General features: G+C 38.0%; 1 protein-coding gene across 3 annotated transcripts in view; it reads right to left on the reverse strand.

Moving 5' to 3' along the window:
• Positions 1-16,908, reverse strand: part of mthfsd (methenyltetrahydrofolate synthetase domain containing) — a 162,246-nt gene that overhangs the window by 25,655 nt on the left and 119,683 nt on the right. For 2 of the 3 annotated variants that reach the window (XM_052531245.1, XM_052531243.1), the window contains one exon: positions 7,313-7,438. The exons of the other annotated variant lie outside the window; for it this stretch is intronic. In XM_052531245.1, the coding sequence (XP_052387205.1) occupies positions 7,313-7,438 (126 nt within the window). The remainder of the gene's footprint in view (positions 1-7,312; positions 7,439-16,908) is intronic. 3 annotated transcript variants of the gene reach the window in all.

Genomic DNA, 16,908 nt, shown 5'->3' on the forward strand with positions numbered 1-16,908 from the left:
AATATGAGTTTAAGAGAATGGAAATATGGAATTCCGAGTTTACAGCAATACGTTTAATTGCATAGACATGAACAACCATCAATCACGTAATTAGCCCTTGCATTGAGTTCCTCAATGTGACTAAAATTATATTAGATACACCAGCACAAAAAATATCTGGGGATACGTTGCCTTCGTTTCCTGTGAAAGGGACTCCCGTTGAAAGGGGTATCCCGGTGTCGCTGATTGGCTGGAAGTTCAGTAGTGAAGTGACGTCTTGGGAAGCCCGTGGTTGTTGGGCGTTGGCTGAAAGTGCAGAGTCGTGTGCGCTGGTCGAAGTTGAACCGGCATCCGAGGTCAGGCGTCGGAGACTCGACGTTACAAAACTTAACTCAGAACATGAAACTCTCAAACGGAAAAGAAAAGAAATAAAGTTTGACGAGACTAGGTTGTGTTCCTTCTCATCGTGACATAGTAGCAGCAGGCAGGCACGCTGGAAACGCGCTCAAAGAACCATGATGACTAACCGCATGGCTAGATGCTACAAGCTAAAGCTAGGTAGCAAAGCTACAAGCTAAAAGCTAAGAGCAGGCATGACTGATAGCACGAGCAAGGCTGGAACTAAAAGCCGACATGGCTAATAGCAGCAGCTAGGGACTAAAAGCAGACTAAAAGCAAGGCATGACTGATAGCACAAGCAATGCTAGAACTAAAAGCAAAATTTCATGGGGTCCAAAGTATTTAAACTTCCTTGTTGGCCACCCCTCAAATGTTGCCTTGACCAATCAGATATGGTCTTGGGTCTGGGTATCATAAATCATTTTTTTATCTTACCAAGCATGTGGTTCTTGCCTCACAGGGTCTAATTTTGGACATGATTCCTATAACATGATTATGATATATTTTACAAATAAATGATTGTCAGGACAACATCAAGCAAGAAAATTCGATTATATCAATACTAGACATGACTATGTATCCTATAGTTATCAAAAGACATACACAATAAGTGATTATACATGATAGTCAAATGTGTGGGTTACACATAAATGAATATGGAGTTAAGCAATGGAACGATTCATTTATAAGTCTTTTTGAGTTCTTTCTGGTCCATATATAATTTATAAAAAGCAGTTTCTTTGCCATTCTCTGGCAAAGGGACTTTTCTGTGGAGACAAAGGTTTAAAGCCCTTCCCCCTTAGGAATTTCAGTCTGGTTCTGCTGGCTGGGGGGAAGTCAAGGCAAGTATTTAACTTGATCTCCTGGGTTTACATGTGATGTCCAGCGTTGCATTTCAATCACGAACAATAAATTTGACAATCTCTTCTTCGAATTAAAATTGTCAATAATTGTTCTATTGGTGTTAATGTTGAAAGCTGTTGTGTGAACAAGTTGGTTGGTTGGTCATCTTGCTTGGTTCTTGTGGCACTAGAACTGATTTATGACTTCCTGAGGAGTTCGGCTCTCGTTTCAATGCACACAGCTCTGATAGACTCTTTGATTTGTCTAGTTCGACTCATTTCTGCTACAATAATTATGAAATTAATTAAACAGGGTGAGATTAATCAAAAAGGGTAAAAGTGGACATGCAATTCAAAACAGAATGGAAAAGACAGAGGTCTGTTAGTCGATTTAACAGGAGACTGCCACTAGATGGCTTACCTTCTAAGTGGGTCAATCAGTAGTTGACCTGAAACATCTAGATTTCCACTATTAAACAATTACATTTTAATTCAAATCATGTTTGAACCAAACTCAAAGTAAATGTAAACAGTCAAAGGCAGGGAAAATTATTTTGTTTCCCTGTAATAATATTCGCAGGAGCAAAGCTGTAAATGCAAATAATTATCGAGAATTTAAACATCTAATTCAAATACATCACAGGAGATTAGAAATTAGCAATCAGAACGCATTATCTGAAACGGCCACAGGATGGCGACTTTGCACCCATGCAAGCTGGAATCAGAAAGCAGGGCGTAACCTGAAATTTCTGAACCACAAATTCCCTCTGGTGTTTAGATAGCGGAATTACAATTTCAATATGACTTAGAAATTATCTGATCGTTTGTCAGGCTGATTTTCTGCATCAAAAATCACAAGTAACAAACAGAAAGTTTATACATTATACATATTAAACATAGGGTGAAGGAAGGATCCGTTCACTTCCAAAACAAATGTAACAAAACAGGAATTTTCCATCTGTTGACTCCAATAGACATTTATCAAAATAGCACTTATGATTTAAATGTTTTAGGTTTAAAAATCGGGTAGCTAAGCCAATTTTAGACCAGGAGTTTTTATCGTTTATTTATTTTATTTTTTTGAATATCATGTGGTTCACCACAAATTCAATAACGATATTTTATAAGCAAGGCCTTTTTAACTGAATCAGAGGAACATCGCTCATGTTCAGATTTACATGTTGCAACTAATAAAAGATTTCTTTATCTTTTAATTATTCATATTAAAATGTTCTCACTGTAAAAAGATTTTGGTCTTTCTTAACAGGATACTTTTAACATTATACTGCAGTTTACTTTCATTAAAAATAACAGTGACTATACTGTTAAGTTTCTATAAATACCTAACTTTTTGCCTCAGTCAGTTAGGAGTAAGTTCGCGTCTTGCGACTTATCTCACAAGTAACGTTACATAATTTCATAGCGCACGTGCAGAAATTATTAAAAACCATATACACAGATTGATTGCTCACAAATCGACGTTTGAAATGCCCGCGTTATCTCCACCAAAACGTAACAACAATGAGTTTTACATAGTAATTCAAATCAAATGATATATAGGGAATTTGAATAATTAATCAGGAATATGATTAATATATATCTCAGATGACAGTTACATTTAATTTTATTGATTATGAAAAATAGCTCAATTGTCTATACCAATAACTAATTACAGGGCATCATTAATGTCAATATTCCATTCTTCATATCAATTATTGTGATATCTCTTACTGTAAATTACTGTAAATCAAACAGTGGTTTGTCCAGCAAACCAGATTGACCTATCAATTTTCAACAAAGTTATCACTCCTTATAATTCAAGGAAAAATATTCTCTGGCCATGAAAACATTATCCTATCCTTATGATAAATTTAGTTTCTAAATTTAAAGCTTGTAGCTAAAGATCAACCATCTCAGTGACTCGTAATGTAAGAGGGGTGGAGTCCAAGCCAATCATGAATATAGGGTTTTTAATAATTCAACTAGTGATACATCGAAAATACACATCACACAGAGTAAATATGCGTACGACAATACAGACAGTAACCTTTATACAAGACATAACGGAATCCAAATAAAAGAGAGAGAGAGAGAGAGAGAGAGAGAAAGAGCGAGCGAGCGAGAGAGAGAGAGAGAGAGAGAGAGAGAGAGAGAGAGAGAGAGAGAGAGAGAAATGGAGAAAGCGAGAGAGATCACAGAATGAGCTCAGGTATGAAAATCAGTCAGTAACCTTTTTGGAAGCCAACAACAATCAGATCATAGCAACACTTTAATGCAGCATTTAAATCTCCATAGAAAAGTGATACTTGCATGGCCCATCGTGCGTGAGCGTGGTCTTTTTGTGACGCTTTGTGCGCTGGTCCTTTTAAAAACAGCGTGCGTGTGCCAGAGGCGGAAAGGTTCAACAAACAATGTTCCAGAATTCGTCTTCCTTGTGTGGAGAGGTGAATAGTTGAATAAACTTAGTAAAGAAAAGAAAACAAACAACAAAAACGAAATCTTCCAAAGGAGCCATGAAAATGGCTTTCCTTTCCTCAGTCCCTGTGCTGAGGGGGACGGCGAAATGAGCGCGGTCCAAGGCGGCGCCGAGGGTTGCACATGAGAGCAGCGTATCCGAGAACCAAGAACGAGAAGAAGAGAAGAGAAGCGGATCTTGTCCGGTCGGTTCTTATGGCTTGGGATGGTTCACGCCTCTTTTTGCGTAAGCAGCCAATGAACGTCCGCGATCAGAAGCGGGGGAAAAGTTTCTTTGTCTCTGTGGAAACAACCCCCTAGTGATTTAGGGCTTGTCCGATTTCATCAGGGATATTCTAGCAAGTTCGTAATTCCAGATTAAATACATTTTTCATTACTTTGCTCTAGATAAATTGGTCTGTCAAAGCATGACGATTTCAAAAACACCAAACAGTATATATATATATATATATATATATATATATATATATATATATATATATATATAAATGATCAAAACATGAAGTTACATTTAAATGCAGAATTACACACATTTAAAGATTTGATTAACACATGATAACACTGCAGATAGTCCCAATTTATATGGGAAACATCTAATGTACCAAAAAGAAATACGTAATACATTTAGAAAACATAAAAACAAAAAGGTAATGGTTTAGAATGCATTGGGAAAAGAAACCAGTGATTTGGCTTCTCTCCTGTCCTGTTGTCCAGGGTGGTCGTAAAGTTTTACGACCTGCAGGGGTGGGGGTTGCAGAAACATGGCTCTCTTTGAGAAAGTTAAAGTGAGGAGAGACATTTCCTAAAGTATAAGCTAGCAACTTATACTCTTCATATAACAAGGATTAACCATTTTATGCAATCCATAAACATATTTAAAATACATATTAATAAAATGATGAAAGTAAGGAACTTCTAAGAAAGGTTTCTTTTTGTGTTCAGGAATTTGGTTGGGGGTTTTCATTTCTCCTTTGAGGCTCGCACGGGTATCGTAAAATAATTTAAGTCCAGCCAGACTGGCGCCAGGCTGAATTTAACCCATGAATCGATGACCTGCATATGTGTTAAAAATGACTTTATGAACTACTTCTAAAATCGATACTATTAGAGATAAAATTGCAACCATTCAGCCGTCAGCTACAGTATCGCATCAGACAGTGCACTATAGACCCCCTGAGGAACAGTTCCACTCATTCTCTACTATAGGAGAGGAAGAATTGTATAAACTTGTTAAATCATCTAAACCAACAACATGTATGTTAGACCCTATACCATCTAAGCTCCTAAAAGATGTGCTTCCAGAAGTCATAGATCCTCTTCTGACTATTATAAAATCCTCATTGTCATTAGGATGTGTCCCCAAAACCTTCAAACTGGCTTTTATTAAGCCTCTTATCAAAAAAACACAACTTGACCCCAAAGAACTAGTTAATTATAGACCAATTTCGAATCTCCCTTTTCTGTCCAAGATACTAGAAAAGGTGGTATCCTCACAATTATATTCCTTCTTAGACAAAAATGGTATATGTCAGGATTTCCAGTCAGGATTTAGACCATATCATAGTACTGAGACTGCTCTCCTTAGAGTTACAAATGATCTGCTATTATCATCTGATCGTGGGTGTATCTCTCTATTAGTTTTATTGGATCTTAGTGCTGCGTTTGACACAATTGACCACAACATTCTTTTGCATAGAGTATCAAAATCAACTGCGGGCAGCAGATCCTTTTCCTATTTGGTGCCTAAACTCTGGAATAACCTACCTAACATTGTTCGGGAGGCAGACACACTCTTGCAGTTTAAATCTAGATTAAAGACCCATCTCTTTAACCTGGTTTACACATAACATACTAATATGCTTTTAATATCCCAAACAGTTAAAGGATTTTTAGGCTGCATTAATTAGGTAAACCGGAACCGGGAACACTTCCCATAACACCCTACGTGCTTGCTACATCATTAGAAGAATGGCATCTACGGCATTTGTCTGTTTCTCTCTTATTCCGAGGTCACCGTAGCCACCAGATCCAGTCTGTATCCAGATCAGAGGGTCACTGCAGTCACCCGGATCCAGTATGTATCCAGACCAGATGGTGGATCAGCAACTACAAAGGACCTCTATTGCCCTGAAAGACAGCGGAGACCAGGAGAACTAGAGCCCCAGATACAGATCCCCTGTAAAGACCTTGTCTCAGAGAAGCACCAGGACAAGACCACAGGAAACAGATTATTCTTCTGCACAATCTGACTTTTGTGCAGCCTGGAACTGAACTGCTGGTTTCGTCTGGTCAGAGGAGAACTGGCCCCCCAACTGAGCCTGGTTTCTCCCAAGGTTTTTTTCTCCATTCTGTCACCGATGGAGTTTCGGTTCCTTGCCGCCCTCGCCTCTGGCTTGCTTAGTTGGGGTCACTTCATCTACAGCGATATCATTGACTTGATTGCATATAAATGCACAGACACAATTTAAACTGAACAGAGATGACATCACTGAATTCAATGATGAACTGCCTTTAATCTATCATTTTGTATTATTGACACACAGTTTTCATAATGTTGTTTAGTTGCTTTGAAGCAATTTATTTTGTTTAAAGCACTATATAAATAAAAGTGACTTGACTGTGGTCCCAACTGTCTTTTAATCGTTAACAAGCTATTCCTGTGTAGTTTGGGGCTGATTACTCACCTTTCATTATCATCCTTACCCCATGAGGCAAGACCTTGCTTCAGACCCAGGCTGACTGATGGTTGTTTTGTATTTCTTCCATTTCCAAATAATCCAGCCCACAGTTATCTCCTCCTCACCAAGTTCATTGCTGATTGTTTTTTAGTCCATTTGGGGAAGTCGTGGCCTAGTGGTTAGAGAATCGGACTCCCAATCGAAAGGTTGTGAGTTCGAGTCTCGGGCCAGCAGGAACTGTGGGTGGGGGCAGTGCATGTACAGTGCTCTCTCCACCCTCAATACCACGACTTAGGTGCCCTTGAGCAAGGCATCGAACCCCCACCTGCTCCCCGGGCGCCGCAGCATGTGTGTGTGTGTTCACTGCTCTGTGTGTGTGCACTTCGGATGGGTTAAATGCAGAGCACAAATTCTGAGTATGGGTCACCATACTTGGCAGAATGTCACGTCACTTTTTTTTTTTTTTTTTTTAAAGCCTTGTGCAGCTCTACAATGTTGTCTCTGACATCCTTTAACAGCTATTTGGTCTTGCCCATGGTGGCAGAAGAGGTTGGAATGGAAGATACAGATTGTGAGGACAGGTGTTTTATACACCTAATAATCTGGCATTAGGATAACTTCTTAAAGTGGCAGGAATAATCTGTGTTCCACAAATGCACATAACCAGTCTGTGGGAGCCAAAATTCTTGCTGGTTGGTAGAGGATCAAATACTTATTTCAATGACTGAAATGCAAATCAATTTCAGACCTTTTTTTTATTTTATTTTTTGGTTGATATTCTGTCTCTATTGTCTCTATGTAAAATTAAGCTACCGTAAACAATTACAGACCTTTAATTTCTTTGTAAGTGGGGAAACTTACAAAATCAGTAGGGGATCACATAAATGTTTTCCCCACTGTATATTTCACATAATTTTAAGACAATGTAGATATAGATACCTTTGACCAAATGATGCCTTGTGGTTTGGGGTGTGTGCAATCAGTTTTGATGATTCTTGTTGGAGTTAGAATAAAGTCAACTGTGAGGTCATGACTTTCAATGAGCTCCTCAGGAATGTCCACAACCTAAACAGAGAAATCAGGTTGATGTGAAAAAAAAAAAAAAATAATAATAATAATATTATATATATATATATATGTGAGAGCTTTAGCTTATAGACTGAAGACCAGACATTCTCATATAGAATTTTCTGGTAGAGAGCAGAATTCATGTCTCCCACAGCTATTGCAGCGTAACCAGGCCCTTGCTGAAATGTGATTCAGAATCCTATACTTGGTGTTATGTTTGGTTGTAACTATCAGTGTGGTTTGTGTAAAATTTGTGATGTGCTAAAATTTACTAGGAATGTACTGCTGGTGACTTGCTAAGGCATGCTGTAAAAATGCTAAAACCTGATAGCAACATGTTAAAACATGCTAGTGATGATAAAACATCCTTCCAACTTAAAACATGGTATAAACATATTAGTGATGTGCCAGCAATGTATTAAACACTTTCATTGATATTATTATTTGAAACCAAGTTTATTATATATTAAGGGGCCAAGCATGTACAAGCACTGTACAAACAAGTGTACATATACATGGCTGTCATTAAGCCTCTCATTTAAAAAAAAAAAAAAAAACACTTGACCCCAAATTACAGACCGATCTCAAATCTCCCTTTTCTATCCAAGATACTGGAAAAGGTGGTATCCTCACAATCATTCTTTCTTAGAGATAAATGGTATCTGTGAGGATTTCCAGTTGTGCAAGATTTTTATTAGTAAGGTTTTAATTAATCAATTAAAGTATATAATCAATGTGAATCTAGCCATTTTTGCTGCTAGTTATTATTCTATTAAAATCTTATAGGTCTAAAATCTAATAGAAAGTTGCCTACGGCTTGGAATGTACAAAACTGATGAGAAACACATGGTCAGACATACATCCAGGGCCTGTGTTTAGAATAAATCAAGCAGAGGGCCTCTCCTCTCTAGGGATGTATGAAAAGTGTAGTCGAAAGGAAAAGTTTGACTATAAGGAACCGCCCCATATAGTGTATATAAGGAGATATCAGATAACATTTCAGAGATCTCCTTGCAAGGAGCTCTCGGCTTTGTTTTGCTGAAAATAAAGTCTTTTCTTCTGAGAGAAAAATCCCTGACTGAGTTTGATTCTTCGGAGAACCGGCAAAAGACACCACAGATTTGGCACCCCAGATGGGACTGGATAAGAGTAGCAGAGTGGACAACCGCTTTTGAGCTGACCGATGATCAACACAACCGGGTGGCCACCATAAAATAAGGTAAGCATTTTTGCTTATAAAATTCGTTTGTGTTGGTTGAGGTCAGTTCTGAGTGGTAAGGACACTTAAAATCTACTCATCCTATTATTTTTCTAAATTTGGAAATCTAAATTGAAAAAGGGGTTTTACTCCAGAAGAAATAACATGCACATATTTAGTTTATTAATAGGAAAGCCTTGGAAGGTAACCTTGATTTAAAACAAAGATGGTGTAGGCAGAAAGACATTGTATGCAATGGTCTGTGTTTATTGGAGAGCTGGACCTAGGAAGGACAGTGATAAACGGATAAGCAGATTAGTTAAGGAATCGCGAGGAAAAGCCCCACGGATACCGCTTTGAGAAAGTATAAAGTGAAAATTCTTGAATGTCAGAATAGGTGGGCCCTTAAGGACGCTCTAGGAAGAGCGAGCTCTAGGAAGAGCGAGCTCTAGGAAGAGCTGTGTTTTGTTGTGTGGATGTAACTGTGTCCGGACGAATGAATGTGTGAACGATGATGAATGTATGAACAAATAAATTCCGTATTGGGTGGGTAAGGGTTGAGCACCGTTCCTGGACCGTCACTTCGGTGTGACCTGGTCTAGAATTGGACTCGACTCAGATCCACTTGAGAGGGATGAATGTATGATGACCCTTGATAATAAAAGGACAATTAATTACTGATTATCCCTTAGATAAAGGGAAAAAGTATGCAAGAATAAGCACTCTGGCTCAATAAAGAACCCAGTGCAGTGGGAGTGAGAGCAAGGGAGGAAGTTTCCACATTAAAGTTGTATTACATGGGTGGACAAAAAAGGAAAAAGAAGTAAAAAATAAAAATAAAGAATTATTGTTAGAAATAGATATCTAAAAAGTGATAATAAAATAAAGACAGTCAAATAATAATATAAATAAAAAAAGTGTAAAGCATGAGATAAAATAAAAAACTAAATTCAAAAAGGTATGACACATAGTAAAGAATAAAAAGTTGGGTGAAATGGGTAAAAAATAGTTAAATTAAGTGAAAGGAAAAGAAGAGATTGTAACCAAGTGACTATAAAACTAAAAAGTTGATTTTTGGTGGTAATAATATAAATAAAGATATGGCAGCCACACCAGTGGAAATAATTGGATTAAAATATCCACTGTGTAAAGAGCAAATAAACAAAATCTCAAAAAAAATGGCAGAAGAGAACAAAAAATATGATGACAAAATGGCCAAAGGAAGGGACATTTGATGTAGCATTGTGTGAGGAAATGGAAACTCTGATAAAAAACTATAAAACTAAAAGCATCAGTATGAAAAGAGAAAAAAGAGAAACAAAGAGGGAAAAAGAGAAAGTAATTGCTCTGTTTAAAAAAGAAGGTGAGGATATGTTGAAGAGTATAAAAAAGGCCAGGAAAGTCCTGAAGGGGGCAGAGAAAGATAACATGAGAAAAGAAAAGTTATTTTCAGAGCCTCCCCCCTATCTGCCAGTACAAGGAGAGTTCCCAATACTCAAGGGAACAGTGGAGGTAACAGGAGAACTAGAGTTAGAAGGGCAGTTAGAGATGGATGATAAAGAGAAGCCAGCTGTAAAAACACAGAGGCAACCCAGAAAGGAAAGTGCAGAAAGTTTGCAACTGGATTGTTACAGGCAAGCATGTACAGCATTAGAAAAAATGAAAGCTAATCAGGAAGATAAAACCTGGTTTGAGGAAAGATTAGAAAGAAAGATGAGGAAAGATAGAGATATTGTAGCACAAGTACAAGCTTTGGAAGAAGAAATGGAAGAGAAAATTAGAGAATCAGGGAAAATATTAGAGAGGTAAATAAGTTGGAAAGAGGAAAGAGTAAGTTGTTCTATGGTAGTGAGGAGGAGAATCAGGCAGAGGAGTTATTTGATAACGGTAAATGGGAACAGGGCAGAGATAAAGGGACACTTAGACCACTGGCCGCACAGCTCCCAATTTTAATCAAGGGTGAGCAGGGACAGTATGTCCCCTGGGCTTCACAGGACCTCGAGGGGCTTGTCACTCGCCTTCCTGATATTCATGAGGGGCGGGGAAATGGATTAGAATGTTTGAAGAGGAAACAATGGGAAAGCTATTGTCAGTGGGAGATGTTAAAGCACTGCTGGCTAAAATTATTGGAGGAACAAAAATGGATGAAATTCTTCTTACAACGACTCTAAACAGAGCAGTGAACTCTCACAATATGGATGGGATTGTTTTTGATGCATTCCGCCCAGCAGTATGGCAGGCATTGCGTGCGGAGTATCCTATCAGACTGAATCCTAAATCACTGAAAGGAGAAGAGATAGGAGACTCAGAGAATCCAACCACTTATGTGCAGAAACAACTGAAAAGGTGGAAACAAGAAACTGAGGGGGATCCCGAGGGAGACCCATTAATGTCAACATTGTTTAGACAAGCTGTGATTGATGCTATGCCGCCAGCAGTAAAAAGCAAGCTGGAGGATGTGGTCGGTTTAACTTCTAAAACACACAAAGAGTTTTGTGACCATGTGTCTCATGCAGTGGAACAACAAAGAAAAAATTAACTAAAACTTGAAAGTCAAGAGAAAGAGTTACAACGTAAACTAACTCAATTACAGCTTGAAGAACTCACAAAGAAAAATAAGAAAAATATTCAAGCTTCAGTAACAAATGCAACAGCAGAACAAATGACTATAATGCCTCCAGTAATTGCTCTACAACCTACTATTCAGTCAAGCCCACTTACAGCAGTCCCTCCAAATGAACACTTAAACTCTGTGGCCATAATAAATGTTTATACTCAACAGCCAGGACAAATGGGATGGAGAAAAAACCCCTTACAGCAAAGAGGCAGAGGCAGAGACAGGCATCCACCATTGTGCTGGGGCTGTGAACAGCCTGGGCACATCAAAGCTGACTGTCCAACTCAGCAATGGCCACAGCAACCTCATGGTGGAAGGGAGATGAGCTGGCAACAGCCTACTCAGGGTCCAGTGCAGGGCCCAGTAAACCCTTGGGGAGGTCCCAATCCAGGCTATTAGGGGTGCCCAGAGAATCCTAACGGGGAGAGTCAGCTTCCAATTTTAACAACAAAAGCTGATCAAGAGCCTATTATGCAGATTAAAATAGAGGGAGAACCATTTCCATTTTTGGTAGATACGGGGGCAAATTTAACGTGCATTAATTTGAAATATGCTTCACATCTCCCCTTGTCTGGAAAATTGGCAAAGACAATAGGATGCTTGTTATCATAGACAGGTTTAGCAGATGGGTGGAGGCGGTACCATCCGCAGATCTAGGAGCAGGAACAGTAATTAAATTTCTAACAAGAGAGGTAATTCCTAGATTTGGAATTCCATCAGAAATAAGTTCAGATAATGGGTCAGCATTCATACAAAAAACTGTGAAACAAGTGTTGCAACAATTAAGAATAAAACAGAGACTAGGATGCGTTTATAGACCTATAGTCACAAGGGTTAGTGGAGAGGGTTAATGGAGTTATCAAGGCCAAAATAAACAAAATATGTGAAAGTACTAAACTTAATTGGATTGATGCAATACCGCCAGGGCCGTTTGAAGGAATTTGGGGGCCCCAAGCAAAATGGACATAGAGGCCCCCCAACCCCCAGCACGCATGCAAAGCCTACAGGAACCACAGCATAGCCATATAGTTTAAGTTCACCCACACATTATATAAATAAAAAGAAAGGTTTACAGTGCAAATACTGCTTGAAAAAAATTGTTTGGTGGGAATCCAATAGTGATTTGCACTGTTTTTTTTTCTTCTAATAATAATGAGGATATCAGCTATAATTGTAGAGCTTATGGTACCTTGTGCTAAATAGAGGAAACATCAGCACTGAGAAGTGATGCATCCGTTGATGCTGAGGATGAAGCTGATGGTGTAGCTGGGAAAATAATTGAAACAAAAATCTGAAATTACCTGTGAAGTACGTTTTACCATTTCACTGTTAGCATATTGAAAGAGGTCACTATTAACAGCTCAGGGGTGTGTTTCCCAAAACCATAGTTGCTAACTAAGTTAGATGGAAGACCCTTTATAATAACAATCGTTAATAGATGGTAAATTGATAAGTTCATTAATCTTTAGTTAATTGTCATTTAACTGTTAGCAAACAGTATTTTTACTTATTATAAAGTTTACCGAAAACTTAAAGATACGTTAGCATTTCCATATTTTGATATTATAAGGGAAGGGATGCAGGCAGCTGCTTTCACTACCTATGCTTAAAAACATCCCAAGCTAATGTTTGATGCACAGAATTTATTGTGTGGTTTTCCTAACCCCCATTTGGTAAATAGATTATCACGGTGGAATAGTATAGCATGCTATTTGCTATGCCACTTTTATCTAGGGCTGTAGCTATCGAATATTTTAGTAATCGAGTATTCTACCAAAAATTCCATCGATTAATTGAGTAATCGGATAAAATGGGTTTTTGCTTAATTAAAGTGCAATATTAATTATGCAAGAGAAAATAAGACTTCTGGGTGTCTTAAAATGAACAACTAAGTTTCCTTTTTTAGAAAAAAAAATATTTTTATTTTTTAAATGCATAGAATGCAATGCATACATCACAAATAAACATTTAATTATTACCCATTGTTTCTCTGTCTGTACTTGTACTTTGAACAATGACAATAATGTTGACAGATGAATTAAGTGCATTTAAGTGCCATTCAGTTGGGGTTTTAAATAAAGCATTTTCTGAGATGCCCATTAAACATTAAACACCAAACATTAATTTATCTTTTAATTATTGAAAATTAAGCGCTTCCATGTGTTTAAAGAATGAAGTCGCACTTCTGTTCCATTCATTAACAGAGACACGCAGAACATACAGGATTCGGGTTAATATTTACAGATATTCGTCCATATCGTGATTTGATGTAAGTGCAAATACCTATTTTTAATTAATTCATTCAAAATTTGGCAAATTACGTGTCATTCTGCGTTAAACTGTAAATTCCGTTTTTATGACTGGATTCCGCGATTCCCTCCGTGTTTTCTGCATCGCGGAAATCATAGGGTCCTAGTTGTGGTATACAAGCTTTATCTTGCAATGGACAAATGCCATGACGTTCTCTTTAAGTTTGCCCCCGACCTCAAATCAAAACACCGCTGACTCCTTGCAGTATGCGATTTCTGATCTGCGTATTCCTTATCCCGTTAAAAACCATATTACAGTAACCATATTCCTTCCGTTCGAAAAAAAAAAGCAGAGATCACATGGTTGGCTGGCTGCTGTCAGTGACTACTGAGAGGGGCCCCCTTGAGGGGGATCCCGATAACAGTGTCATTACAAGTTACTGCATTGACGATCAAAGGGGCGCTCTCACAGTGTCGTTCATTTTATTCTTAACCAGTCGTTGTCTTGGGGCCCCAGGCCAGCTCGGGGCCCCAAGCAATTGCTTGGTTTGCCTGCCTTGTCATGACGGGCCTGACTACCGTTCGCACTAATGAGCTATCGCATGCAATCTAACAGGAACACGCACTTAACACCGCATGAAATGCTTACGGGTCGACCCATGCCTGTGCCATATTGTAGAGGTTCCTATAAAGGACCGCCTCTAGAACAATTACAAATGGAACTTTGCTCTTATATGAAGAAACTAACTGCCATACATAAAGCTATCTATTTACAGGAAAAAAGAAAAGAGCCCAGTGAGGAATCGGAGATTGCCCGTCCAGTTGTTCCAGGGGACCAAGTTTATCTGAGGGTATTCCAGAGAAAATGGAATGAGCCCAGGAGAGAAGGACCCTACACTTTGGTGAGAGCTACTCCAACAGCAGTCCAAGTGGAGGGAAGCACAACCTGGTATCATCTAAACCACTGTACTAGAGTTCCCACAGGAAAGGCAGAAAGAAAGGAAAACAGACAACCAGACAATGCAGGAGAGAGCAATGAGGAAGAATCAGAGACACATGATGAAGTGCAAACTGTCAAGAGCTCTTTCCTCCTGTCAGACAAACTGGAGAGGACAGAGAATAAGTCTGACAACATGTCTGAAGACCATCCTATGCCTAATGCATCTCATAATGCAGACTCAGACTCAACCGATAGAAAGCAACCTGACTTCCCTTCAATTGACTTTACAACCTTTGAACAAAAGTGACAATGTGATCAACTCAACAGAACAAATGATAATCAAAAATCATCAACATTGATTATGATGTTCAAGGTGATGAAGACGTTAGTCAAATTGATGCATTATGGGATACAGCCCAAAATAATGAATGGTATAAATGGGCAGCCTTTACAGCTAAAGAAACAGGAAAAGAAAATTGCTTGCTGTGCTCCAAATCTCCGTTAAACAAAGTAATAGCCATACCAAATCCATATGACTACCAAAAATGTGCCCAATTTGGGAGAAACTTTTGTCATTTAACAGATTTTACCAGGCCATATTGTATTGCTGAATGCCTTGGATTTTTAGGAAATCCTAAATTAACAGATTATTTCTTTAGACCACTCTGGGGATCCTGGTGTCAGTATTCAGATATAGGTCAAAATATAAAAATTTAAAAACAAAAAGTAGAGATTCCAAAATGGTATAGCATAGATTATAAACAAGAATATGAGTGTTTCCATAAACCAAAAGGAACCCAAGATGTGGGTAAATTCAAAGGAAGATGTGCTATTAATTGGTACTGTATATAGATAAGAAAAATTCTTGGAAATCAGGAGTTCCTTCTAGAGCTCCAGAACTTTTAGCATTCAGAACAACTAAAGGAAGTAAGATAGCACCTGAAAAATGTGAAAGTCCAACTATAGCCTTACCTCCAACAGAAATTTATGAAGATCAATCATTATTAATAGCAGATTTCTTTTGGATCTGTGGAGGTGAAATATTATTGCCTTCTTTACCAGTTGGATGAAAAGGTATATGTGTAAGAGTACGGTTACTTCAAGAAGTTAGCATGGCACAATGGGGAACAGAACAGAGCACAAACAAGACAATAGAACTAAAAGAGGATACGAGCCAGACCCCAATGTATATTTAGACTCAATTGGACAGCCAAGAGGAATTCCTAATAAATTCAAGGCAAGAAATGAAATAAAATAAGGTTTTGAGTCAATCCTGGTTTGGATCACACCAAACAAAAATACAGAGTGGATTAATTATATCTATTATAATCAACAAAGATTCATTAATTATACTGATGAGGCCTTAACCTTATTAGGCGACCAAGTGCATGCAACAAGTAGAATGACATGGCAAAACAGACAAGCTCTTAATTGGCTCTTGGCAGACAAGGGAGGAGTTTGTGTTATGTTTGGAGATCAATGTTGTACATTTATCCCAAATAACACCGCCCCTGGAGGAGCTTTCAGTGAAGTTATGACAAAAATTAAAAAATTAAGAAATGAAATTACAGCAAATGCCGGAAGAGACCAACACATTTGGGATTGGATTGATGTGAAATTTGGAGCATGGGGAGCATGGTTTGTTAAACTAGGAATGTTTTTAGGAGTTGCCATATTAATAGGAGGATTATTATTTTGCTGTGTATTACCTTTATTAAGATCATTAATCGTCAATGCTACTGTTAAGCAAATGGAAGTGATAAAAGTCCCGAATAATCAACAAAGGATCATTGAAAGGAGTCTGGAGGAATATTATGAAGGATGGCTAAACAAACTGAACTTAAATGAGCAAATTTTGACGATAGTTCTATTGTGGATCTATTGAGGATGATGAAGATGTCTAAGGGTGAACCATTCCCTGGATATAAGTGCCAGTTGAACTTTGGCCCAGGGAGGCTCTCTACGATACATAAGGTATCTGAGCTGAAGATCAACTTTTATAATCATGTGATATTCAATTATTAATGTAATGTATGCATTTTATGTCTTTTATACATAACTGTGATAACCACAGGCAAGTGCTGAACCAATTGCACGCTCACGCTTTTAACATTGTGTACTATTAAAGAAGGAATTAGGGAGACTGGATCTTTTACTTGCTCCTAGTCAAAAAAGGAGAGAGATGTTTGGTCCAGTAATCCCTCAGAGTGGAATTTCATAATCTAGTCACTGGTGATAATACAATGTGACTTATTTAGTCACTAAGTAGTGTAACTAATATGACTGGATTATGGAGTAGCACTCTGGATAAGAATAATCAAATGTGAGACTAATTAAGTCTCAAAGGGGAGAATATGTGGAAGATTTTTATTAGTAAGGTTTTAATTAATCAAGTATATAATCAATGTGAATCTAGCCATTTTTGCTGCTAGTTATTATTCTATTAAAATCTTACAGGTCTTA

Source organism: Carassius gibelio, chromosome A18 (genome assembly GCF_023724105.1).
Source record: "Carassius gibelio isolate Cgi1373 ecotype wild population from Czech Republic chromosome A18, carGib1.2-hapl.c, whole genome shotgun sequence".
In the NCBI taxonomy this organism is placed as follows: domain Eukaryota; kingdom Metazoa; phylum Chordata; class Actinopteri; order Cypriniformes; family Cyprinidae; genus Carassius; species Carassius gibelio.